We start from the raw sequence: 27,366 nt of genomic DNA, 5'->3' as shown, positions 1-27,366 counted from the left end.
AGTGTGGAGCAGCAGCGGAGAACATGAGTAACTCCTCACTCAAACTGGAGTAACACTTCAACTTTTCCAACAGGAACAAACGACCGAAAGGAACAAAACGTGTCCAGACTTTGTGCTTGAAGACTTTTATCTCGTCAGTGTTGCTGGTAAGTGCGGAACTTTTACCCCACTAGCGATATTCTTCTTTATCTTAGAGGGAGAGTTCGTTGATCTGAAAAGTGCAGAGGTTTTCTCCCGTTTCTCTCCCAAACTACATGAGGGAGCCTCGTGGAAGCTGTTGACGTGGAAAATACTCACTATTATTGTGAATAACCCACGTGTCCCGCATGCTCTTTTAAATAAATAATAACGTGAAATATAGAAAAACTGTCAAGGCAAGCTGCCAGAAATGTGAAATAAACGGTCTATGGTCACGCATAGATTTTCCAAATTGTTAAACACAGCCTTTAATGTTATTTAGTGTTTGATAAAAGCTGTTGTGTGTGGTTTTTTTAAAAAAATAAACCCCAACTGTCAAGAAAACAAAACGCTTGACTTTTCACTCGAGCCTCAAACCACTTTAAAGGGTGCAGGTGCAGTATGAACCAGATTTAAACCAGTTCACATAGTTGAGGCCGGACAGGTGTCAGTGATGTGTAATGGCAGGTTAATTGAATTTGACAGAGCATGTTCACACTTATCTGTCCCTGATTGTCAGGTGAGAGTAAATCAGGTAAGAGTAGTTTACAGGTAGATGTGACCTGGCTGTTGGATTATAAGTGGGTGACGTCTTTATGATTATGAGCAGTTTGGGTATATGGCATAATCATATTTGATATTGTTGTGCATTGTGATGAAAATCTCCCACATTAATCTACCCGTGGTGAGTCAGTGAGTGACTTGATAATATAAATATAGTCAAAGTGAGTCATGTGAAGGGCGAGAAGGATTTGGCATGTCAGCTGAGATTGTGAACATCATGTTGACGATAAAGCGTAAAAAGGAGGCAGAAGCACTCACTCATTGAACATTTTTTGATAATTCTACAGCCATAGAACCAAAATATATCCAGGCGGCCTGATTATCATGATGGTCATAAAAGGGTTAATCTGAAATGAGTCAAGCAATACTATCATTGCAGGGGTGGGTGGAGGCAAAAAAAAGAAAGAAAAAGCATTTATCCTGTCAGACTGAGCAGTAGAATTCACTTTTGACTGGAAAGACAAAGCAATGGCCATGAAAAGTTTCACACTCCAGCCTGTTTGCAGTCATCTTGCTTTACTAACACAATGTTGTTAATGCCTCCATCTGTCAAAACAATTCTAAAACAAATCACTTCCTGTGTGCAGCACAGGAATGTCGCCAGGCGACACACGGCATGTACTCATTTGACAATGGTTTCAAAGTAATGCTACATTTGTTTATGTTTAAGAGTTGCGCACTGCAGTTCTAATATTGTCTTTCCTTTTTTTAACTTTAATATATTAACTTCACAGTAAGTGTATGTTTTTGTAACATTGGTTTCATTAATTCATGTTTGTTTTCTAATCTGGAAGATTGAGAAAATTATTTTTATGAAATCTTAATAGCTGTGAACTTTCAGAGAACTTTAAAAAAAGAAAAATATATATGTGTGTGTATATATATATATATATATATATATATATATATATATATATATATATATATATATATATATTATTAATTTTTTTCAAGAAATGTCCATCCCATCCCATGTGTAATCGAGAGTGTTGTTGTTGTTTCTTAGATCAAAGTGCACACACACACACACACACAGATAGACATGTTTCCTGCCGCTGCACCTATAGTGGCGGGACACTCAGGAAGAAGGACACATAAATATGAAGTGTTGTGCATGGGACGTTCATGTTTTCCTGTTTGAGGAAAAGCGATGAAGTAAAGGGGGAACAGCTGCTTCCTGCAAAGAGGGATTCAACAGTAAAAGACTCTCCATGCTCTGGTCATAAGTTTATGGAGATGACGAGGGTTTTTATTAGTATTTATTGCCATCATGGCAATATTACATTTTTTGACCTTGAGAAAAGAAGAATTGACATTTCATTTCATGCATTCCATATAGATAGTGATGAGGTCTGGAAACAGTTTATATGTACTATTATTGGAATTAATTTGCCACTTTTTTTTATTTTAGCATCTCCAGATTATTGTGAAATGTTCTCAATTATGTTTGATGGGATTTCTAGAGAACTTTCATCACTTACATTAACACCTCGGCATGAAAAGATGACAGTGTCTGCCAGAGTCATGATTACAGACTAGAGTGCTGCCCCCAAGTGGTCGAAACATAATTGGCTACAAATAAATTTGGCAATCAACGGCAGATTTGTTTGGATACTTTGTAAAACCACATCGTAAAAGCAGCTCAGTGATTGGTAGATCCCCTCAGTGCATTCAGCAGGTTGACTGTTTTCTTCTCCTCTACAGAACAATGGCGTGAAATTAAAGCTAATCTGTTACTGAGAACGATGACATTTTCCCAATAGTTTCCCCAAGCACTTTACCTATCTTCACACTTAATGGTCCAGACCAAAGTAAACAAATACAGTATGTTTCAGGCAGGGATGCCACTGACTAGTACTTAATGAATAGGTTCCCCTATATGAGTAGCAACCCCAATTCCAGCTATCTTCATAATCTCCATCTGCTTGATCTCTGGCATCAGGCCTCATGTTATTGGACCTGCTGCAGCTCATGCAAGGAGTTAACACACACACACACACACACTGCTCCTGTAAGCTGTACCCTGAATAAATGAGGGGTAATCCAAGATTTCATTATCATCTCCTTTGTGTCCACACATGCGGCATCAAAAGCCCATATGTCCCCATGTGCATTTTCAACTCATTAAGTCTCCTTTGTCTTCTTTGTGTGTGTGTGTGTGGTATTGTATTGCTTATACATGGTGATTGTGCGAAATAATTCAAATTATTATCTCCACTTAAATATTTAAAGGTACAATGGACAGGATTGTTTGGGCATTATTGGTCAAAGAAAAATCTATCATGACATTTCAATATAATGTAAATCAAGCAGTCAGGAAGATAACAACACTTCTACACCTCCTCTTAACATCACAACTAAATCTGTCGTGTCACAGGAAGCCAGTCAGATCACAGGGCAGCTCAGGGTGAGAGTAGGATGCTCAGATCGGCTGTGCCACTGCACCCACTCTGCATCCAGGACTTTTCTGGTGCTGCAGCTGCAAAGAAACCTAAAAGATTGAAAAAGAGTTAGAAACATGTCAAAGGCAGCAGAGTTCCCAAAATGTTGCTCAGTAATCTGGCCTGCATCAGCTTTAATTTCTTAATGAAAAACAGACCATTGTCTTTGTTTTTAAATCAGACATTAAACAAAGTAGTTTCCTCCTAAATCTTTTGTGGTGTTTTTCAAGCTTAATAATTTGTGGGGTTTTTTTAGTCATCTCCTGTCATGTCCTGTTGGATTAAGAAAGATGTAGGACACGCTGAACCAGCTGAACTCAAACCTATCTGCGTCATGTGGACTTTCACTGAAGCTTCTGAAGTTCATGACACTGACAACAGTGACATGAACAGTAGAAACAGTGACTGAGTTCATGTCATGGACTGACTGAGTCTTAATAAACCCAAACATGTCAAATTTGCATTCTACTCAGTATGTGTACATGATATTAAACAATTTATGTTAATTCAACTAAATGTAATTTCTTAAAGTCAGACTGACACATATGGTTGGTAGTCAAACTGCTGTTGCTTGTATAATTCAGGCAGATCAGAGTTGGACTAAAGTTGGTAGGGCCGCAACTACCGCTTATTTTCATTATCGCTTTATCTGTAGATTATTCTCTCGATGAATCGAGTCATTGTTTGGTCCTTAAAAAGACAGAAAATGTTGATCAGTCTTTTCTCAAACCTGGAAATGCTGATGTTCTCAAATGTCTTGTTTTGTCCACAAACCAAAATTACTCATGACTTTATTGTTACACTATTTGGAGCAAAGAAACCAGAAAATGTTCACAATTGAGAAGCTGGTAAAATCAGAAAACTTGCATTAATAATGAAAGGACCAAATATAATGAAAGGATCAAATATGTTGATAAGTGACAAATCACATATCAACATATTTGATGATAAATAATCCGTTCACAATCGATGATTTGAGTGATTGTTTCAGCCCTTTAATAAGGAAGAGATCATTAAACGGAATGACAAGACAATAGCGACCAAAAAATGGCAAGTATTTAGTCTGGCACATTTTTTGGGGGCTGTGTGTATACTGATTATGTTCAAGAATGGAATAGTTTATTTAGTTTCATGGATGGTAGGAAGCCTGAAAATGCTACCATCTAGCCACAAGCTGAATTGGTAATCACCTAATACTATAACAAGCTGTAAGGGGGCGTGTTGCCACACTTCATTCAACTAATCGATTCCTCACTAGTGCTCATATTCTGGGGTAAGGACTGTTTCAGTTGAACAGCGTAGTCCCGCTACAACTGTCGATGGACTTAATTGTGCATAGAAACATACTGAGTGAAGATCTAAAGGAGCCTATGTTTTCCCCCCACTGTGTAGCACTGGTAAGGCTGATTAAGGTGAAAGGGCTTTTAAATCCCACCCCTCACCCATCCATCCATCCCACACGCACTAACCAGGATTATTATTTGACGAAACAACGTGACTAATTAGGCTAAGCTCGACGACCCCTTGACCTTTCACATCCCCTTGGCCTATGTGAGGAGTTGGGAAGGGGCAAAATGGCAGTTTGTGCTCCACAGGCTTATCTGAGCTGAGCTGACCCTGATAAAAGCCTGTGTACTTGGCCACACTGGGACTGTGCTCGCCTTGGACATTGTACTGTACTTTTGTTTGTTGGAAGGGAAAACTTAAAAAGACATAAACTCAACAAAACTGTTATTTGATAGACCTTAATGAGGGAGTGTTGTGTGTGTATACAGCAGCAGAGAAAGAAGTATCTATCCTGTCAAACTGTTGAATAACCAGCTTTTCAGTATAGTAGAATTCCCTTTTTATGGGTGTCTCTTTGTTTTTTTAATCATACCCCAACGTGTTTGTAGCCTTCTTGCTTCTTGAGTCGTGTGGAGCTGCATTTTGTGAAGTCATATGACAGTGGATTAATCCTACTGAACAATTGTTTATATTCAAAAGTCACATGCACACTACACAGCTTTAATTTTTCCGTTGAAGATATTCACTATGAAAGTCTTGCTTGTTGTTTGTTTTTTTTTGCAGCTAGTCAGATGTCACTTTTCAAACCTAAAGTTGAAAAAGTGACAGTTGGTCAACAGTTTCCATGTCTGACTTGAGCACGTCTTGATGGTAGGTAAGATCAACGGTCAAGCTGGAATGACAGTGTGTTGTTTGCCGGTCTGTGACGTGTCTAAAGCACTGATGTAACTGCAGTGCCTCTGTGTGTGTGTGTGTGTGTGTGTGTGTGAGAGTGAGGTCAGCATCAACAGAGGGCACCGTGCCAGCATGGCTGCAGCTTAAAGGATGCTGTGCCAGTGTGTCAGTTACTGCTGACTGACTCAGTTAATTGGTGGCTTACATCAGGGAAAAAAAGTATAGAAGGCGACTGAGAGAATGGGGAAACTCTGGATCGGGCTTAACTGACACTGTGTTGGAACTCTGTCATCAGAGAAGTGGCTTGTTGCAGTTTGTCTGCAGCTCTGCGCTGATGTTGTCACTCAATGTCAAATGTTTTTTTTCAATTGTAGGTTACTGGGCCAAGAGTTGGCATTTCATGTCATGGGTCTCATCTACATCACAAAGCCTTGTCATCATCATGTTGCTCCCTCTGCAGCAAACACTGGCATGATGACAGGATATTTTAACTAACTTTTCACGGACGTTTTGTTTTCTTCAGTTAGACAGACAGATATAGCGATGTATGTATCTATTGCCATATGAGTGTCTTGCAATGTATTGGTTATCACAGAATCATTGTATCGTGATAGTATTGTGTATCATACTGTGAGGTTCCCTGGGATTCCCACCCCCCAATCCTCTGGTGGCACTACAGAGACTCCTTCGCTCACCCCTCCCTTTCCCAAGCACATCAGGGAACTACAGTGGCCTTCAAATGTCATAAATGAGGAATAGAAAAGACGAGATACGATTTGTAGGAAGACTCTATAGACTGACTTGTGTGGCGAGTTCATTGTGCTCATACGGTTGCGGCCCCTGTTTACTGAACTAGACCTCTGTGCCTCTGTTCATGAAGGTTACATAAAGCTGGGTAGGAGGTGTGCTCCTGAGTCGGCCATCAGTGGCTTTGAAAACCCAGCACTGACCTAGTGGCGTGTTGGGAGCTGTGGATTAGCATCACTGAATCAAAATGGGATTGGCAGGTGGCTCCCACCCATTCAAGCCTTTAAGATGGGCTTTACTCCCACTGTCGTCTCACCTCTAAGGACAGACCACTCCAACAACGACAACCGGTTGGAAACCGAGAAATGTTTTAATCCATTCCAAGGGCAGGTCGTCTTTCTTCCTGGAAAAGCATCGTGAGCAAGTTTATACAGGCCCATGGGGGACTTGGAGAAAAGTTTTTTTCTGTTGTTCTTTCGTGGGGATCACTTTGTCAGCCAACCGTTTAGTGTATTTACTTATTTCGTTCTCCTCCATTGAATGAATTTCCCTCTTGGCACAGTGCAGCGGGGCCCCATCTGTAGCAAAAAAAAAAAGGGGGCGGTTGGGCTTTAAATGAAACACTCCTCCAACAGGGTGATTAAGTCCAGACACAAAGGGCTCAGCAGGAAGAAGTTTCATAGAGAAGGAGTTGATATTGCAGGCAACGGGGAGGTTGAAGCGGGTTCAGTGGCTCTTTGCTCCACATCCACATCCACAGCATCACTTCTGCTGGTGATACACACAAAAACACGTAGTAATTCTTTTTATTCTAGACAAGTTACCTAGTTAAATGTCAAAAAATAAAAAAACATGCTGTTTTTCCAAAAAATAGAATTGGAGATAGAAGTTATTTCCATTTTTCTTTTTTTTATTAATTTGCATTGATGGAATCGGTTAAATTGTAGCCTTTGTTGTCTCAAATGAACATGATTATATGTGCGACTCTACCCCACACTGGGGTAAAATCTGCCAAATCCTTGGTTTGAAAAACTTATATAAGTAGTTAAACAGCAGTTTGTTTGTTTTTTGAATAGTTCAAATGAAAGTTTTTAGGTAAAGTTGGATAAAACGTGTAAAGTTTTAACGTTTCCTCCTTTTTATATTTCGACATATTTTATATGTCCCTTTGGGTGTCCCACCCTTTGGCTTCAAAATAAGCACAACAAGGCAGCGGAGGGAAAACTGTTTCTGGATCACGTGTGGCTTTATGTACTCCATCTGTGGCAACTTACAGGAAATTAAATAATGAAAACAAATCCTTTCCCCCAGAGACTCCCACAAAAATCCCTTATCGATTTGTTTACTTTGCATACTCTTTGTTTTCCAACACATTATGCGGGCATAGTGGGAAAATCAAAGTGACATCACCTCTTAAACATTCCACCCTGAAATCATTACATAACGGGCTCTCGTTTCTTTTTTGCACTTATGCACGGGTGCTCGCATGCTCCGCCGTAGTGCTGCGGGCTGCATGTGTGCACCACGTGCAGTGTGTTGTGATGACGACGTGGAGGTGGACGTGCTCTGTTGTCTGGAATAGCTCTGATCCTCTTATATGATTACTGGCTGATACCAGAGAAAAAGAGAGACATAGAGAGATGCGACCTGCAGGGGGACAGATGTCTCTCAACACACACACACACACAGAGACAACACCTATGTTTAGTCCAGGCTACAGGGAAGTTCAGACTAGATCCCTTTCCTTTAATAGAGCTAAAGTCTATTGTACTGCTCATGTCTGCCCGGATAAAGGAAATTCCACTAATTTATCCACCACATTTTGCTGACAAGTAGGGGATTGTTTGAGAACAAAGGTTTTTAAAAAAAACAAAACAATGACGTTATCTAAATTAGCTGTCACAGCTAGTTGATAAGTCCCATAAATGAGTCATCTTGAAATGTGTAGTTTAGTCTGTGTTTAAATAATGCATTTTTTTTGTGTGTCTGTTGATACTGATACAATTCCGATACTGATACAATTCCGGAGGTCTGTGTCATACTTGCAGATAGCTTCTTGGCATTTCCACATGTGCATATACATGCCTGTTTAGAGCTGAAAACAATTAATCGATTATTATGGATTACTAAATTAATTGCCAACTATTTTGATCATCGATTAATGGGTTTGAAGCTTTTTTCATAATCAAAACAAGATTTCTGATTGTTTAAGCTTCTTAAATGTATTTTTTTTTGGATAACAAATCATTAAAAGTTCATGATCAACATTTTTTAAGGTTTTCTGATATTTTATAGACCAAACGATTAATTGATTATGAAAATAATCGTTAGTTGCAGCTCTACTGCAGTTTCAATCGCACATTCCATTAAATATCAGAAAACCATTGAAAATGTTTTGTCCACAAACCAAAATGATTGACTTTTAATGATTTCTTTGTCATCCAGAGCAAAGACATTAAGAAAATACTCACATTTAAGAAGCTTAAACAATCGGAAATCTTGTTTTAATCATGAAAAAAGCTTTGAACCAATGAAACGATTATCAAAATAGTTGCCGATGTAATTTAGTAATCGATTAATTGTTTCATGCAGACTTTAGTAAACCTCTGTGCTGGATGTAGAAAGTATGATTTCCATCTTACCGTGTGGCAGCCCTCATTCACATTCTTGGCACATGATTAACATAAACAAAAATCAACAGTGATTGTGTGATTATGTTTTTTGTTGCCGTGCATGGATGCGTGTCCCTGCAGTACTTAGACGTTTTTTTCACACAGTGATTGAGCCCATTCTCTGGAAATAGCAGTTTTCCCAAGGGGTTGAATCCCAAAACAAAGCTTGTGTTTCATCGTGACAAGAAATACAGGTTAAGCAACCCCAAACATGACCAGGGTCTTTTGTGTACCAGGTTTCTCTGCCTCATTTACTCAGTTAATCCTTAATGTGACTTCACAAATGTAGGAATGGCACACATGTGCACCTGAACCAAAGAGAGTATTGGGCATATTTTGGAGATTTCCACACTGCCCTTTTTTACAGAATATGATACTGCTGTCGATGATGCAAGATGTTTTGCAGAGATGCTCAGCTGCATGTTTGGCCCCTAAGTAATGAGCATAATCTCAAATTCTCTGAATGGAAATGTGGATTAGTGAAAGAACAGAAAAAAATGCAGATTGAACATGGGCGACAGAATAGTCCCATCATTGTCAAATGTTTTTTTTTTTTTCTTCCTTCCTTGGTGACCCATCTGGAATGTGCGTTGGTAGTGAACAGTGTCCAGTCCTGTCCTTTCCAGTGAGCCACTCCCAAGTTCACAATCGCTGTGAAGCACGTTTTGTCTTCGCCTCCCTGTTTTTGGCTTCGATTCTTTGGCCCTCCTCTGTGCTTGACATTTGCCTGTGTTTGAAAGCCTTTGGTCCCCGTAGGGAGTCGTTCTCGCAGGCTCAGCTGGGGCTGCAGATGCACACAACTGGAGTCCAGAGCCAGAGATTTGCCCTTTGTCCCGTGTTGCTAAGTGTGACCCTTCACATACACCCACGTACTGAAAAGAAGCAGGGCCATTCTGGACTGCCCCCCCCTCCCCTCCCCTCCTCTGAAACCCTAAATATCATCACTCTGTCAGTGTTTCCGTCTTTCAGCTTGAGGATTTTCCGGAACAATACATTTGAAAGACTTCACTGACCCTTGGAATTCCTTTCCGACCTGATCTTTGACATTTCTCGATCGGTCCATGGTGCTCACGAGTTGCAAGATCAAACCCTATTATATTATTATATTATTATAATATTTATATACTTTTAATATTTACCACAATTTCATTTTGAAATTTTGAGCACAACCAAATGGCCACAGAGAAGATTCCAATCTAATCCTATGGTTGCAGTTTTATATTCAGTCTGCTATCACAGTATGGTTGGAATGATGCATCTAGTCAATAGAACAGAGCCAGTGAAAACAGCTGGGAAAAATCAACATCTAGGCGTCTGATTTACTGGTATGATGTCGTCATGTGCTCTCTTGTTTTGGTCCTTGGACGTTTCCCCTCTGTTCTGTAACTAAGCTGAGAGCCTTTGTTTCTGGACACGCACCCTCTAATGAAGTCTTTAATGACTCAAGTACAAGTTCTGCTGTTCTGCTGATTCTGACCCTTTTACCTTTAAACAAGCAAGGAGGTGAGGGAATATAAAAGGAAGTTAAGGTAATCCCCACCACCCACCACCCATCTCCTCTATCCCATATCATGCCATTTCATGGTAACCTGATTGGGAGTGGTGTGTGTGTGTGTGTGTGTGTGTTGCAGGGAGGGTGGCATTTCTGACAAAACAATGGACGCTTTGTAAGAGAGAACTGCTGTGACAGAATTGTTGGTGGAGAACAGGGGGGGCCAGTCGGAGCTTATCGAAGCGAAGCCACTTCATTAGGGCTCTCCCTTTGTGCCTCCCCCTGCTCCCACCCTGCCTCCCTCACTCCCTCCCTGTCATTCTCACACAGCCTTTCCCTCCCTGCTCACTCTTGAAAAGCACAGAGGCTAGAGCCACTCAGGCTGCACAGTACTGAGCGCAACGTGGGCTTTTGGCTTCCCATTGATGAGGATGTTGTTTTGAAGCAGACTGGACTTGTTTGGCGCGGTTTCCTCGCTCTGTACTATTCTGTTGTTGTTGCGAGGTAAGTCCTCTTGTGATGTCATCCTTCCTGTCCCGTCCCGTCCCGTCCTTGTCCGCTGACTTGCATCGTCTCTCCTCCGGGCTGCAGATCTGATGTCGGATGAGTGGACACAGCATTCTGTCGCAGGCCTTTTGATGAGTGAATTAGGATGTGGTTTTAGTGTCTGTGGTTATGAGGCCACTCTGCATGGTTACATCAGAGGAAAACACCAGAACCTACGGAAACTGCGTTCTAGAAGTTTCCCAAAAGCCGTTTTTGGTGAATATTTGATTTATTTAAAGCATGTCATTGGGGAATTGGAGGAGGGGTAGACTGTATTGCCTCAGCTGTGTTGGCCAAATTATCAGTGTTATTAGGACCTACATGCTTCTGATTACTTTCTCCCCCCACCCACCAGCTCCCTTTGTCAAACACAAACCCTTGGGGACACATGAGTGTCGGGGTAATCCTTCACATCCTGTGTGGAAAATAAGGGCATAGAGGAGCACTCAGACCAAACTCATCACTTCCTCATGAGAAAATCTGATCTACTCAAACTCACTTTGTGTCCAGTAAAAACAGCAGCCTTGCGTCTTTCTTACCCAGAGGTCCGTTCACTACATCCTGAGAGCCTCTGTGCTGCGTATATCCTGTGAAACCGTTCCTCCATTCCTGCTACAGTCGCGTATATTCAAACATCCCAACTGATCCACCAGACCACCCTCCAAAATGTGAATTTATTTCTTGTAAATCATCGAAACATATCTGTTTCTCAGTGGAATTCAAAGAAAAGGCAAGTTACTGCCTCTTCTGTACTAAATTCTGAAGCTTTTTCCAGGGGAATCATTGTAGGATACTGATTTAGGAAGAATGTCTGAAATGAGTTTAAAGACTGTATGGACTTAATAAGATAATCAGCGTCTGTCCTGAATCAGGCTGAAAAGTCTGTGTAGAATTGGTTAAGCTTGCAGGTCATCACCAGAGCTATTTTATGAACTATTGACTAACTTGCAATGATTTCAAAACTCTTATTTTAGCGGAGTTTCCACTTCATAATGTGTCTGAATTTTAAATTGTGACGTCGTGTTTAGGAAGAATAAACTTTTCAACCTCACAAACGATGCAGACAATGAAGCAGCAATGCTCACTTATTACGTTGGGGAGAAAAAACAAATGAGTTACATATAAATGATATTCCCTAGTGTACTTTGTCCTACTCGGCAAATACGGATGTCATATTGTTACAGAATAGCTAGAGCTTTAAGCAGTTAGCTTGTTCTTAACTAGTCTGGTTAAGAAATCTGACCACCGAGATCAATAACACACAAATCTAGTTTATTAGGAGTCGGGAAGTAAAATGTTTGCTGGATAAAGTTCATTAGGTCCAGTGTGTAAGAATTAGTGACATCTACTGGTGACACTGCAGATTCCATTGTCTCTCTCGTTTCCTTTCCTCCTCCTCCTCCTCCTCCTCCTTCTTCTTCATAGGTTTATGAATCAAGTTTATGTCGGTGGAGAAGATCTTTGTTTACGTTGTTAGCTTCCGCTTCAAACATGAAGCGTGCGTCCGTTTGTTGCACTGCCATGTTTGTACAGCAGCACAAAGTAAAGCAAGACCCTTGGCTAAAATACCGTACATGTCAAAGTGTTATTCTAAAGCTATGGAAATGAAAAGATTTTTTATTTTGAAACAATGAAACACTTGTACAAACATACTTATGTTCAGTTTCTGCTGATAAAACTCCTTAAATGTCACACACTAGACCTTTTATGCCCCTGCTTGCCAAGAAATACTTAACACCCGAAACTGCTGATTCCCCTTATGTTCAGTTTAAATGCTAAGCTCAAAAACACTCTCCTGATCAAATGCCACGTGCGTCTTCACAACTGATTTCCAGAAACGAGCAACCGACTGCCTGGACTTCCTCATTCGTTCACTCTGCGAACCGCAATATCTATATATAAAGTCAGAAGTCATCCTTCTCTTACTCACCAATCTTTGTCATTTATCCACAGGATGAAGAAGTGAATCGATCATCGCAGTCATGGCTGTCCAGGCTGGCATCCAGGTAAGCGTGTCACCACGTCGGTTTCTTGAAGTGTTTGCCGAATTTGGCCAGAGGGGAGAGCAAAGAACAATTCACAAAGATGTTTTCACACTTGATATGTAAATTAATTAAATTCTGACTTTGGAATTTCCTTTTCATCAGTTTTTTTGTCAAATCCTCTTAAATCTCGACCTAATTATCAGTACAGCGCCCTCTTCAGGCCTTACCAGTGCCAGGAACACTGTCAGACTATGTGCCAAACCGAGGAAAAACTTCCCAGACATTTTAACAGAGGTATGCAGATGACATAGAACCGCAGACATCTGTCTCCCGCTCAACAGCTGTGACGGGCCCACCTGTGTTACGGCACGCCGTCTTGCTGTTGCTGTGCATGTCTGACGTTCCACTGCTGACACCCTAAGGAGTTCCTCCTCTTCACATTTTTTTAGGGGGAGAGGGTGGAATGCGCCACGCTTATTTTCCTCCGCCGTCCACTCCCAGCAACGAAGCGCGAGTCATCCTCAAGATCCAAAACAACAAGTGTATCGTGTTACAGATTTGTCACATGGCTGCACCCCGGCGTGAAGAGACTTTTCTCTGTCATCTGGTTTTGATAATCCCGGCTCTCTTGGAGTGTGAATATGCAAAATATGGATGTCAGAGCTGTGCATGTAGCATGTGGCCGCAAACCTGTCAGACTGATGATTTGTTGGCAAGGCTACGAAGAGTCTCCACGTAAGTGTTGATGGACTGTGGTGGGATGCTGTAGCGTCAGATTAGCGCCGTTTAGGTTGCCATGATGGGGTTTGGAACGTCAAACTGGGATCTGGCTTTTGTTTCCACCAGCTGTGTCAGCCACGTAAATACCTTGACATCACACTATATCTGTATTGGCAGATCTTTAGCTTTAAAGTTTATTATAGGATATCGACACCGGGATCTGCAGATATGCGAAATGACTACAACAGCAGGCTGAATAGGCTGCTACCTCCTTGACTTCTATGCTGGCGCCCTCCACAACAATTTATTTTTTACATTTATTTATTTCCTATCTATATCTGCAGTGACATAAGTAGACACAATATTATTTTAATTTCACTACAGAAGAGACTAAATGACCTCCGCAGTAGGCACAGGGGAAGACATGTATTTCAATATCGGTTATCGGTCCAAGCACTCCCGATATATCAGAGTATCGTCAGAACCCTCAATATAGTACATTCCTATAACGCAACAAGGAAAAACATGATGCATGCTTTCACGATTGTCTTTTAGATTTTAGATTTTCTTGACACGTCATTGATAAATCAGTGACCACATCCAAACTCATAAGTATTGTGACCATAGATTTAACCGGCAAAGCAAGTGAGATTTAAAATGTAATGTATTTGATCCAACAAATCATCGTATCTTGGACATAGTGTAATGTTGTCCATATAAACACAGCAGGAGGAAGAATAGCTGTTCTTTGTACTGAAGAGAAGAGAAGATAAAAAGGGAGATGGCCAGATCTACATAAAATAGCACACGAATGGGGAAACCTCAGTGAAGACACACAGGAAGACGAGGAGGAGCAGCGCTCACACAGTAGATCAGCACATTCTTCATTAATACCAGGGAGACGTCGGGATGAGCGACGGCGAGCTCTTTTCTTTCCTCTCATTTCAGAAGAGAAATGTTGACCCTGTTAGTTCAGCCTGACCAAACCAAACAGCGCGGTGCTTACTTGTGATCCTGAAGCAGCAAAGGTCAACAGCCAGAGCATGGGAAGTTTTGAAAGTCGGGTCACTGCGACGACACTTGTTAACGTAACCGGATGCAAGTGTTTGAAGTCGTTTTAGAAAATGTTTTACTTAAAAATGTAGTGTAACAGTGAATGTCCATCGCAGTCAAACCACTGTCAAATGAGTTTTTATATACGGTCACGAAAACATCCAATGTCATGAGAGAGAGTCTTTATAAAAAGGCAATGAAAGCAAAGGTAACAAGATGATGATGGTATTCCAGTAAAAGGAAGTCACGTCTTTTAGACCTTCCTGCTACTGAGTGAGTATTGTTTGAGATCCGTCCAGTCCAAATCTCCCTCTTGATAAATGGCTTGGATTAAGCGCATCAGGTTATGCTTTAAAAACTCAGGAGGTGGCTGTTTGTGCTGGATTACCAATCAACATTCCCGCAAGCCAATAAGGAGCGAGAAAAGAGATTAACGGAGAATTCATGCCCCTGTACTCGGATTTCAGTTTACGACTTGAGACCGAACGCTCACGGTGAACCCGTATTCTGTCAGGTGACACTGTATGATGTGGGATTATCCTCCACTATAGGTCCTCTCTTCTAATCTGTACAATGTCCTTTTTACGTAACATGTGAACATTACACTACACTGCCTTATTCTCTAATTAGTTGGATGACTACAGAAGCACATATGTTGTTGTGAAGCTGCTGAGCGTGAACACAGTTATATAATACATTCGTGTGGTTGGATCAGGTGTTTTGCCCTCGTCCCTCTCACTCTCTCTCTTGTGCTTGTATTTGTTGGTTTTCTGGCTTAAACACTGACCTTGTCAGGAACTGGTTAAGAATTGTGGTTAGGTTAAGGTTTGCGGTAGGCATTATTAACTGGTTATGGTTAAGGTTAGGGACAAAAGGATAGCTGTGGGAACCCGTGCGTGTGTTTTCTAACATCCGATGACTTTCTAAAGCGCGTTCAAAGCGATGACGTCCTCTCTGACGTCTGTTTTAAATGCTATAGGCTCTTTACAACTGCTGAGGTCACCCAACAATGACTTTATTAATGTGTGAAAAGGAGCCAAAGGCCAAGTCGCATGAATTTTAACGTTAAAGGCCCATTCCACCAAATCAAAATCGTTGTAGTTCACCTATTACATAGGGATGAACAATTTATTGTTGATTTCAATCACAATTTCCAACGTAAAGGTTTTTTTTAAAAAGGTGCTGTTTATGCTGTCTAATGCCTTGCATTATGGGGAATATATATATGTTCCCACCCCCTTTTTTCAGAGCTATTATCTGAGTGCATGAAGGTTAAAGTTCACTTGTTGTCCATTCTCACATTTAGCTTTAAAGGTCTAATGTGTAAGAATTGGTCACACGGCAAGACGACAAACAAACATTTGTCTACTAAGCCTATTGCAAGTCTACAAAAACAAATCTGTTTTTATTTTTATGTACTTACACATGCATACTTAGTAGTATGTTCAGTTTCTGTCAATAAGTCCTTGAAAGTAGTATCACACCACCAAACCGAAAAGACACATGCACGCAATCGGAACACTAATCATTATCCAGTGCCGTTGGGTCTTCTTGGAGCATCCACACATGCCCATGACTGTGTAACGGCCCCGTTTGTTGACTGTCTCGCTCTCGGTTTCCTGTTTGTTTGCACAAGCAACATGATGAATTTCATGGCCTGAATGAGAGCAGGCCTTGTTTAAGTACAATATCCCCCTCAGGACAGTGGATACAGAATGCTTTCTCTTCCACGATGACATGTGATGTGCACAAAGATTAAAGGTTGTATGTTAAACAGATGTCAACAATCTAGAACGGGGAGAGAGGGAGGGAGTTATGTAATGTCTGGACAAGTCATTGAAACGCACATCTGGTGCTGGTTTGTAGATCTCTCCTCATCCTTCTGTCTGTGAACAATCAAAAGGTAAAAACAAAAACATGGGGCACTTTGCAAATATGAGTTTGAGAGCATTTTTCTGAGCAATACGCGAGCAATGTGAGGTGGTTGTATAACAAAAACAGACTCTTTTTTTCTGCCTTCATGTTGAAGACGGTGCAGAGCTGGAATGTGAAAGTGAAGGGAGCGGGTGGGCGTGTATGTCGGAGGAGATGGATGTGATGGGACGTCAGTTTCAAGAGCCAGGATCAGCAGCTCGCTCCAGGCTGAGGCTGAGGCCGCTCACCGTGAGCTAGCGTTAGACTCGTCTGAGCAGTCAAGTGTGACTCTGTTTCCTTTTGGATGTGAAGCAAAGGAACGTAGATGAGGTTGTATCTACCATGTAAACACTAAGTATTACCTGGCAGAGCGGTGTAGGAGGGTGTAAGCTTGTCGTTGAGGAAGAGTGTGCCGTGATGGGGCTATACGAATCTCCCACAATGCAAATCTCAGTGGTAACTGGAGTGTGATGATGCTTGTATGTATGGAGTACTGTTGACCTGTGGAAAACTGCTAACCTATATTCAGCGTTACAAGTAATCCACACTATGAACATACATACTGACAACACCAAGTCAAGAAGCAGGGATGTAAATAAGAATATAAAATGACATAGCAGAATTTCATTTTATTGTCAAATACTAGTATCATTAATAAAAAACCAAACAGAAATCTGATTAAACATCTATGAAAAGACAATTAAAGCAGGTCTCAGGGATACATATATAAGCTGCTAACTGACTGCTGATGGTAGTATGATAAGATATTGACCGAAATATGTAAAGTGTTTATAGATATGTTATGATTTGATGCTATGCAAATAAAATGTAATTGAGCCTGCAGATCAGATTATCAGTAATGTTAGATGTGATATTGGTGTTGGACATGAACAATTGTTCAGTAACCATGGTGATTTATTACGGAACTATAAACAAAATAGTCTGTTTTCAGAACAACTCTCATCGTAACAAAACAATATGATTTGCATAAACAGTATACAGTTCTCTTTGTGTAGTGAGAGGAGTTCAACACAACACACGCCAACAAAAACACTATCAAGAATATTTTTTGATTATTATAGTATAGTAGTATTATAGTATTGTGATATTTTAGTGTTTATATTTCATAGCACGTCTAACGAAGTTTAAGTGTTAATAGTGTTAACCTTCCTCTCTCTTCGTCTCGTTACTCTCCTCTCCAGGTATGGTTCGGGGAGAAGTTCGACGCCCCCCTGCTGAGCCCCAGGAGCCCTCGCAGCCCATTAGCACAGCGACACGGCCCCGGCCTCGCAGATGTCTTCCAGTATGATCAGTGGCTGGCAGTGCGACATGAGGCCACGCTGGTGCCCATGCAGGAGGATCTGGCCATCTGGCTCACTGGCATGCTGGGTAAGTGCTGTGTACCGTCTGAGATGGCTGAGGCTTTTGACTCCGTGTTTGTTTGTCTTAAAGGTGATATTTGTGAAATGCTTTAAATGACAGGGGGGAAAAAAAAGAAAAGATACGTCATCACACCTGTGTTGCGCTCCCTCCACTGGCTTCCTAATTATTTTAGGAGTGATTTTAAAATTCTATTGTTAGTTTTTAAAGCTCTTAATGGTTTGGCACCACCTTACCAATCGGAACTCCTTCTTCACACGCCTTCCCGAGCTCTGAAGTCTAATAACAGGTTGCTTTTAGATGTGCCAAAAATCCTGATTAAAGAATTGGGCGATATTGCCTTTTCTGTAGCTGCCCCCAAACTTTGGAATGATTTACCCATGGAAATGATATCTGCCACCACCATTGAAGATGTTAAATCACTATTAAACACCCAACTTTTCTCATTGGCTTTCACTTCAGGATAAGAATAGTGCCTTTAACTCTGTAAAGCATTATGTTTTGTGTTTTTAAATGTGTTCTAGAAATAAAGTTGACTTGACTTGAATTGAAATATCCACTGACCACAAGAGCTTTAGATGTTTATAATTCAATAATGTACATCTTCCACCCTTGTTTTCTTTTCTCCTCTGGTCGAGACGTTTTTGGGAGGAGTGGTGGGGCTTTTCGGTTTGAAAATGTTTAAATATTTTCATAATCTCTGATGACATATTATGATCATGTTATTGATGTGTGGCTGTGCTGATGGACACGTACATGAGAGTAAATCAACTCGGGACATGCTCACAGTTTCTCCCTCCAGACTAGGAACATACCGAAGCACAATTGACATAGGTTTCCCATGTAATTGGATTTGGATGCCACTGTTTCCAACTGGGCTTCAGCAAAGCACATAAACAGCGGTGGAACAAAATCCCTCATTTCACCTGTCCCTGCCATTATTTGGACATCTTTTGTCTGCCGTGATACAATGGGCCTGTGAGGAAACTGAAACCGATTCTATTGTTTACTTCTGAAACTGTTTTTCAGAAGTAGGCGTCCACTTTGTCTCATGAAGAATGTGGGCAGGTACTAGAAACGCTCAACATGAGTTATTGACCGTGACTGTGATGACCTGCATCCCGCGTTTTGAGGTGTTTTCCTTTTTTAAAAACCGTTTGACCGACCAGACCACTGAGGGGGCCGGATGCTGCAGAAACAGGTGGCGTGCAGTGGATCGTGTTTCTGCCCTCTAGGCTTGGTTGGTGTTTTGTGGAAAATAAAACTTTTGTGGAGCAATGGTAGTCGCTTAGTGTTATGGCCATTGTGGAATTTGTTCCCTGTGTGAATCAAGTCAGACGCAGAGGCCTTTGTTGGGAGGGCGGTGATTTACAATAAGAGGTTGTGGGAACCACAAGTCCCCGAGGAGTTTGTAGATTTGGTGTCCTACGACAATGAAACGTTAAAAAACTAGAATAATTTAGTGTGGAATATGTGCTTTACTGGAGAAGTGAGATTAAATGAATTTTCATGAGACAAAGCAGTAAACAATACACAGACACATCCCGACAGTCAATTTCAGGCCATTTTTAACTTGTATCCATTGCACTTTCCCAAAATAAAAAGGTAAATAAGTTCTCTTTTTAACCTCCAAACCCGTCTCCACCTTGCTGTCTCATGAGCTGAGGGACACTCTGTAACGTTGTCAGACTCTTGAGTCACTTATTTGTTTTTAGTGGACATTTATAAACACGGTCTCTGTGTTTGCAGGGGAGGAGGTGAGAGCAGAGTTTTTCATGGACGAGCTGAACAACGGCGTGAAGCTCTGCCAGCTCATCGGCGTGTTGCAGACTAAGGTCGCCCAGAGCTGCCCCTCCGCACTGGGCAAGGTGAGTCACATGGCAGCCATGAAAACAAACGTTGACACTTGTGGGCACATTTCACGCTCACGTGGAGAGGAACTGCTGCACGTCCTAGTCCCTGCGCTGAATTACACGCACACATCTTTCGTGACATTTGCGAGAACAACACGACAGACTAGGCTGGCTACTCACCATGACCATGCTGTATTTATACTGCACACATCTGGCTCCACATCTGTCATTAAACACGACACAGCGACAAATGGCAGCTGGTAGCCGTGACGACTCAAAGTCAAGACTAGAGTTGGTGTAAATGAGATTCCTGCTGCGCTAAATGATTAATCATCTCACTTTACATCATACTTGACGTGTAAACAGTAACTGGGGTTCATGATGAGTGTATTTATCCCCCCCGACAGCTGTTCCCCATGAGGAAGGTGGCATGTAAGCGCGACGCCTCCCCGGGTTCCTTCTTTGCCCGCGACAACACAGCCAACTTCCTGGCCTGGTGTCGACAAATCGGCGTGGAAGAGACGTATCTGTTTGAGTCGGAAGGCCTCGGTAAGCACTGCAGTGGGAAAACTCCACATCAACCTCTTTCCCCTTTATGCACTGTTTGACCTCCAAGTAACAGCTTCAACATCCTTTTGATGGGTCACTGACTTGCAATGGGGGGAGTGCTGCCTCTTTCTTTCCTGCTCGACACTTTAAATGCCTATTCTTGCATGAGTAACTTTGTTGTAAGCGATCTCTTCAAGTGTCTTCAAAATCAGGCCCAGCAATTGTAACTGTGATGTTTAATTGTAGATACATTTAAAAGACTTAGAAACTGTATAATTACGTTTCAACCTTACTGTATACTAATATTTAATAATTTTCCTTCATTACTTACTTACTTACTACTTAAATTCAAGATGTGAATTTTGCTTCACCTTGTCTAACAGTTCATTTTCTGCCTCAGTGCTGCACAAGGAGCCGCGGCAGGTCTGCCTGTGTCTGCTGGAGATCGGCCGCATTGTCTCCAAGTAAGTCTGCACAGAAGATGCTGTTGTCTTTTTATTTTCATTCTGCTCATCAGGTAAATTAGGGCTGCAACTTCATAATTGATTCATTAACCAAATACTTCTATAAAATGTTGATCAGTGTTCACCAGTCCTGGAAATGATGACGCATAAATAATATTCACATTTAAGAAGCTGAAAAAAACAGAAAGCCTGTTTTAATTATTGCAAAAAAAAAAAACCACTACCGATTAATTGATTATCGAAATAGTTGACGATGAATTTAGTAATCGATGAATTTAGTAATCGATGAATGTAAACGCCGTGTTTGACAGATACGGTGTGGAGCCTCCTGTGCTCGTGAAGCTGGAGAAGGAGATCGAGCTGGAGGAGACCCTGCTGCTGACGGAGGAACCCCCTCCCGCCGTCAAAACCTTCAGTGTTTGCTGTCAGCACGGGGGCCTCTACCAATCTGGGGTAAGGCCGTCACACTGTTAGGTTCAGAAATGAACCCTGGCTCTGAGGTCAAAGGTCAAGGTCACAATTATGTATATAGCACATTTTAAAAACAACCCGTTTCCCCAAAGGAAGTATTGAAATCAGTGCTGTCAGCTAACGCAAATCCATTTTAACAGCGTCCATTTTTTATCGCGAGATTAACGTTCTTTTTGGCCGAGCAAACTTTGTAGTTTTGTGTGTTACCAACCAAGCTGGCAGACCCCCGAACCGTAGTAAGGAGACCTCTGAAGACCGTTAGCTCCTTTAGCTCGGATTAGCTCGTGACAGTAACAACACATTAAACCACGGGACATTATTTACAACACTGCAGGGTGATACACAGCCTCTCTTATTATTGTGCGGCTCTTTTGACAGCACTAGTTAAAATACATGAAGTAAAGTTACCAAATAAGATTAGTAAAAACACAATGGAAACCACACATAAAAATAGAGAAGAAACAATAAGACTCAATAAAACGCCCTCTGCTGGATCATGCAGTAATTGCATCAGATGGTCTTTTTAAGTTTGAACCTTTTCTCTCTCACGTTTAAATAAATGAGGTCCCCAGTCTTGAGTGAGCTCTGACAAACTGGTTAAACACACAAACTGTAACCGAGCCTGTGCACTTCTATAATGAATCCCTCCACCTGGAGGCAGCACGTGTGGCATGAGCCTCTTGTGCGTAGCCTCAGTCCACATGATGAAATTGAAACCCGCTGTTTATTCAACAGTTAACAATTCCCCTCCGACCCCGCCCCTGACTGCAGAGAGAGTAGAGGCTAACAGCTGATCACGTTCCCGTCACGTACGTGTGGCACATGTGTGACCCAGTTGAAGGCGAGCCCGGGATTCAGCAGAGTTCTTGCCGCTTCACTGGCGCCCCCCTAAGGGTACATGACGCATCGCAGCATCGGTCGCATGACTCGCTAACCCCCGCATGCCCGTGACTGGCTGTGGCACGTGACCGCCGGGGCTGCAAATATGCAACGTCACGCAGCCAGAAGTAAAGTGTGCGGTGAACTTTGTGTTCATATGTCGGAGGAAATGTACCATTACACTTTAGAATTCTCTAAACTATCACTGACAGACACTGCGATTGGTTCAGCGGTTGGGGGTTTAACTCCCACAGGAAACAGCTGGACTCACTGAAAATAAACTGGTATATTTATTCACATATGTATTTGCCCTCAAACGCTGACGCCGCTGCGCGTTAGACGCTCGCAGCAAACTCACGTCAGTGCAGTTTTGTGTGAGATAGAGTGTGACTCGACTTATTCAGTGGGTGTAATTACATTACATTGCATATAGACCAGCACAGTCTGAGGTGATACTGCGTTGTGTGTCCTCACAAACAGAGACAGCAAGAGGTGACGTGATAAAATATTTAAATGTCAAAACGTTTATGAACATATTGATTATTATATGATGCCAGTGAAGTGAGAAGCTGGGAGACGGTGACCTTATGGGTCTCTATTGTTCTTTGTAGGAGCACGGCATGGACGAGCCGCCCTGCAACTGCTCCAACAGAGTGTCCATTGAGTATCTGTCAGAGGGACGTTACAGGCTGGGGGACAAGACCATCTTTATTCGGGTGAGACTCACAGACGCGCACACACACACACACACTTCCCCTTTCTAATCCAAAGTTGTCCCATTTAGACGCAGAGTAACACAGCAGCCCCCTGTGTCCCCACGATCTTTCTTGCCAGAGAGCGAGTGGTTATGACGCCATAGTATCGATTACTATCTACATATCTTTTTTCTTCTTTTGTCAGCCCAAAGCCGTGTTAATAAATGTGCTATAAATAATGTCTTTCTATCCAATTAAAGTAAGTAGTAGGATTCACACTGACAACACAGTGCGAGTAAGTGAGTCACAGACAGATGGAGAGAAACCCCAGCACAGAGGTCCTCTCAACTTTACCCACAGCTCTGACTGGACACATGTAATCGTGTTACCTAACAGCGATGCTACGTGTCGGACGATTACATCACAGTTGCGCTGCGGTCCAGTGGGTCAGGCCCCAGGACAGACTCATTTACAGCTCTGCAGAGACTCTGTTGTTGTTTTTTTAAATTGTACCCATCGGCTAATTTCCGTCTGTAGTCGTGAGGTGGGTTTATGTAACAGGATGAACTCATGTACACACAGGCATTCACAGCAACATAAATCACAACCATATGAAGTGTCACTGAGCATGACATACTGCAGTGTATTCAGTTTATATGTTGCTTATAGTCCGTTAATATATTGTGTGTAAACTCTTTTGTGTCCCCTCCTCAGATGCTCCATGGTAAACACGTGATGGTGCGTGTTGGCGGCGGCTGGGACACACTGCGTGGCTTCCTGACCAAGTACGACCCTCTGCGAGTTCTGCAGTTCACCACGCTGGAGCAGAAGATCCTGGCCTTCCAGAAAGGTCCTCCCGGCCTGGGAGGTCACCACCATGGCGGTGCAGCTGCCCCGCCGCCCCCTCCTGACATGGATCCCCTCGCCGCTGTTAACAACCTCATGTCATCAACGTCCTCCTCTTCCTCCTCCTCCACCTCCTCCTCCTCGTCTCTCTCTGGCTCAGGCAGTAAGCAGACGTCTGTGACCGCCGCAGGTCAGGTGGGTCGTCTCCACGCTGCCTCTCCTGCCTGCACACCGACGCTGCCCAGGAGAGGTGCTGCAGCAGCACCCAAGAAGAACCTCCAGATGACGCCTTCCTCCTCCCCCAGGAAGCCCACGCAGCTGCCCCTGCCCGTCACCACCAAAGGTTCCTCGTCTTTGCCCTCCACACCTGTGGGAGGCTCCTCTAAACTTTCTCACACCGCTGGGTGTCAGGGTGGGCAGGTGCAGCGCAGAGCTGTGACTCCATCAGCAGCTCCATCATCATCATCTGCCACCACACATCCGACCCCCGCCTCCAAACTCAAGCTCAGAACGTCACCACGCGGTGCTGCCTCTCAGCCCAGAAGCCCCGTCTGCCCTGAGCCGTCTTCCAAATGCCCCAAGCCCTCCTCCCCCACCACCACCATGCCTCGCCCCGTCACTGCTCCAGCACGGGCTCCCACACCGAGAGATGCTCGCCCCCCGCTGGCCACCGGCCAACGTTCTCGCCTCGCACAGCGCCGCCCTGGCTCCCCAGCCTCACGCCTCCGCCTAGAGGCAGCCAGGCGAGTGCGAATAGCCACGCGAGCCGTCGCCGCCTCTGCGCCGACGTCCAGAGCGGCGACTCCACAGTCCCTCGCCTCCACCCCCAGCTCACGGACAGTTTCACCAGTGCCGCCGAAGCCGACCTGCTCCCAGCCCAAAGGCAGAGAAGCCATAGCCAAAGCCAAGGGGGGGCCAGCCCTGACCAAGGCTGCTACCCCTCCACGAGGTATCACTGCTGCCCCCGGGCGCATCCCAGGAAACAACACTGACCCCTCCCCCTCCAGCAAAGCCAATCACAAAACACCAGCCACAGTACAGACGGCCGCTAAAAAACCAGCAGCCGCAGCTAACGCCATCAAATCCACTTTAAAACCCGAACCAGCTCCAGGACGAACCCCGGCCCCGCAGAAGTCCAGCAACAACAACATCAACAACGTCAGAGCCGACAAAGTCGAGTGCGGCGTCGGCAAGAAGACACCCCAGAGCAAGGGCAAGAACCAGGACACTTACTTTGAAATGAACAGCAGGAGGAGGCTGAAGACGTAACTGGACGGAGGCTGGTGACGCAGCTTCTCCGCACGATAACCAGCACTTGATGGCGCTCGCGCTCTTCAAACAAACAAACAAACAAATAAATAAATAAATAGTAGTCATCACTAATCTTCATGGAAGAAAAAAGCTTCTACATTTTCATCTGCAAATGTGTTTTTATTTGTAGATACATTTGTTCCGTTGTCGTTTAAGAGTTTTATTTTTAATCCTAAAGGGTCCGAGATGTCATGATTTTAACAATTAACATTGTTTGTTGTCGTGAATTAACACTAAACAGGAAAACTTGCACAATGTTTACATTTCCACCTCTGTTACTCCCGCAGTCACCTGAACGTACTTTTAAAGAACGAAGGATGAAGTTGTGTGGAAGAAACTCCCGTTCAAAGCTTGCGTACAGGACACGGCGAAATGCAGTTTTACCGCAGTACCGCACGTGTCCCGTTTTCTTCGTCATGTTACTAATCTCGTGGGGGTTTTTGTTCAATCTTGTTTTGTTTTCCCACCAGTGAGAACAGGCTTTCCACTGGTGGGCGCTCAGATTTCTATTTTTTGTATAAATGATATCCAGACGGGACGTTTTGGTCTCGGTGTCGCCATATAAAGCGTCATCGGGATTGTTTCTGTCGTGTCATGTGCCTTCATCAGAAACCTCTCGTTTCTGGGCGGCATTAGAGAATGTATTAGATGGTCGCGGGTGGTGTCGGGGTTAAAATTGCACACAGTGTGTACGAGCACTCATTTACTTTGGTTTCCTCTGAACTACTGATTTTCTTTTTAACAAGAAACTCACTTTTTAAGCAGAATCTACTCGGTATAGACCTGTTTTTATATGGTTTCTGTTTGTTTGTGTGTGTGTGTGCGCGTTTAAAAATCTACTTCTGTATGTGATGTCTGTGTTTATGTGTGTGATTGTACATAGGAGTATAAAGTATATTATCAGTGAGGCTTTTTGTTTTTCATGTTTGGCACTTTACAGAGACCTCTGTTTGTCACACTTTGAATGTTGATTCTGTCGTGTCTCTTGTCCCTGCTACCTTTGTTTTTTTGTCATTTTGATTAATAAATGGACAAGTGTTTTGAAAAAAAAACCATCCTTGACTGTGTCTTATTGGTTTGGTTCACATATTCTTCTCTAAACTTAAAAATAGTGGATTTCAAAGTCCTCAAAGCTTTTCCCTTCATACTCATTTTGACAGGTCACTCAATCTGAGCCAGTGTTTCCCAGCCCTGGTCCTCATGTTTTACATGTTGCTCCAACACACCTGATTCAGATGAACAGCTCGTCACCAAGCTCTGCAGAGGCCTGATAACGAGCTGTTCATCTGAATCAGGTGTGTTGGAGCAGGGCAACATCTAAAACATGCTTCTCCTGCTGAAACATGACCAAATGGCTGCTGTTATTGCACCTCTGTACCTGCACATTCACTGTATACGTTATATTAGACTTTATATATATATAAAACTGTAGTAGTAGAAGTATGTCCTGCTGAAAAACAGGTCAAAATAAAAGTTATTTGTTTCATTACTACATATTGTGCATAACATACGTCAACACGATTTACGTTATGCACAATATGTTGAGTTCCAATAAACCGACCGAGAAACGATCTGCTCATATTGATTTGTATGTTTCTCTGTGGCTCCGCCCTGATGCTGCTAATCACTCCTTAATGAGAAACACCTGTGAGTGTGTGTGTAAAAGATATGTGTTATGTACCTGGTTACTTTAATCTTTAACTAATTAAGTGTATGGAGTGTTACAAGTGTTACAAGTTGTAACACCATAAAAGTGCTTTTTTAATATTACGACTTTATTCTCATAATATTACAACTTCATTCTCGTAACATTATGACTTTATTCTCAGAAATTACTACTTTATTCTCATAAATTACCACTTTCTTGTAATATTATGACTTTTTTAATAATATGGCTATATTCTCGTAATGTTATGACTTTATTCTCGTAAATTCCAACTTTATTCTTGTAATATTACGACTTTATTAATAGTATGACTTTGTTCTAATAATATTACGACTTTATTCTTGTAACATTATGACTTTATTAATAGTACAACCTTATTCTAATAATATTACGACTTTATTCTTGTAATATTAAGACTATTCTCGAAATATTCCAACTTTATTCTCGTAAATTCCAACTTTATTCTTGTAATATTACGACCTATTAATAGTATGACTTTATTCTCATAAATTACAACTTTATTCTTGTACTACTAGGACTTTATTAATAATACGACTTTATTTTCATAATTTACGACTTCATTCTGATTATGACTTAATTCTTGTAATTTCTACCACTTGTTTGTACCCAAATGTTTAAATGCACTTATTGTAGGTCGCTTTGGATAAAAGCTTCTGCTAAATGACATATAATGTAATGTAATGTAATATTACTACTTTTTTTAATAGTATGACTTTAATCTCGTAATATTAAGACATTA

General features: G+C 42.3%; 1 protein-coding gene and 1 long non-coding RNA gene across 3 annotated transcripts; one reads left to right on the top strand and one right to left on the bottom strand.

The window, feature by feature from the left end:
* Positions 1 to 25,986, top strand: gas2l3 (growth arrest-specific 2 like 3). 2 transcript variants are annotated; one of them, XM_044021990.1, is made up of 9 exons: positions 1 to 146; positions 12,774 to 12,826; positions 17,695 to 17,881; positions 19,622 to 19,740; positions 20,133 to 20,274; positions 20,675 to 20,738; positions 21,050 to 21,191; positions 22,700 to 22,804; positions 23,498 to 25,986. In XM_044021990.1, the coding sequence occupies exons 2-9, from the start codon at positions 12,803 to 12,805 to the stop codon at positions 24,896 to 24,898; spliced, it is 2,184 nt and encodes a 727-aa protein (XP_043877925.1). In that variant the 5' UTR covers positions 1 to 146; positions 12,774 to 12,802; the 3' UTR covers positions 24,899 to 25,986. The 2 variants fall into 2 exon arrangements, with proteins under 2 accessions (XP_043877925.1, XP_043877923.1); XM_044021988.1 differs by lacking the exon at positions 1 to 146 and adding an exon at positions 10,593 to 10,778.
* On the bottom strand, positions 6,756 to 13,078 carry LOC122766810. Its single transcript, XR_006360109.1, has 3 exons — positions 13,033 to 13,078; positions 12,751 to 12,850; positions 6,756 to 6,881 (listed from the first exon to the last, which is right to left on the bottom strand). It is a non-coding gene; the product is annotated as an uncharacterized LOC122766810 (long non-coding RNA).
* Positions 25,987 to 27,366: the final 1,380 nt, after the last annotated feature.

The sequence above is a fragment of the Solea senegalensis genome, linkage group LG3 (assembly GCF_019176455.1).
Source record: "Solea senegalensis isolate Sse05_10M linkage group LG3, IFAPA_SoseM_1, whole genome shotgun sequence".
Classification (NCBI taxonomy): Eukaryota; Metazoa; Chordata; class Actinopteri; order Pleuronectiformes; family Soleidae; genus Solea; species Solea senegalensis.
This window is presented reverse-complemented; position numbering and strand designations above follow the sequence as displayed.

Bases quoted from the DNA above. Each gene is read 5' to 3' on its own strand.
- gas2l3 (XM_044021990.1), top strand. From the start codon at position 12,803: ATGGCTGTCCAGGCTGGCATCCAG. The intron at 17,882-19,621 runs GTAAGTGCTGTG...CTGTGTTTGCAG, and splicing joins CTGGCTCACTGGCATGCTGG to GGGAGGAGGTGAGAGCAGAG. The intron at 20,275-20,674 runs GTAAGCACTGCA...TTTCTGCCTCAG, and splicing joins GTTTGAGTCGGAAGGCCTCG to TGCTGCACAAGGAGCCGCGG.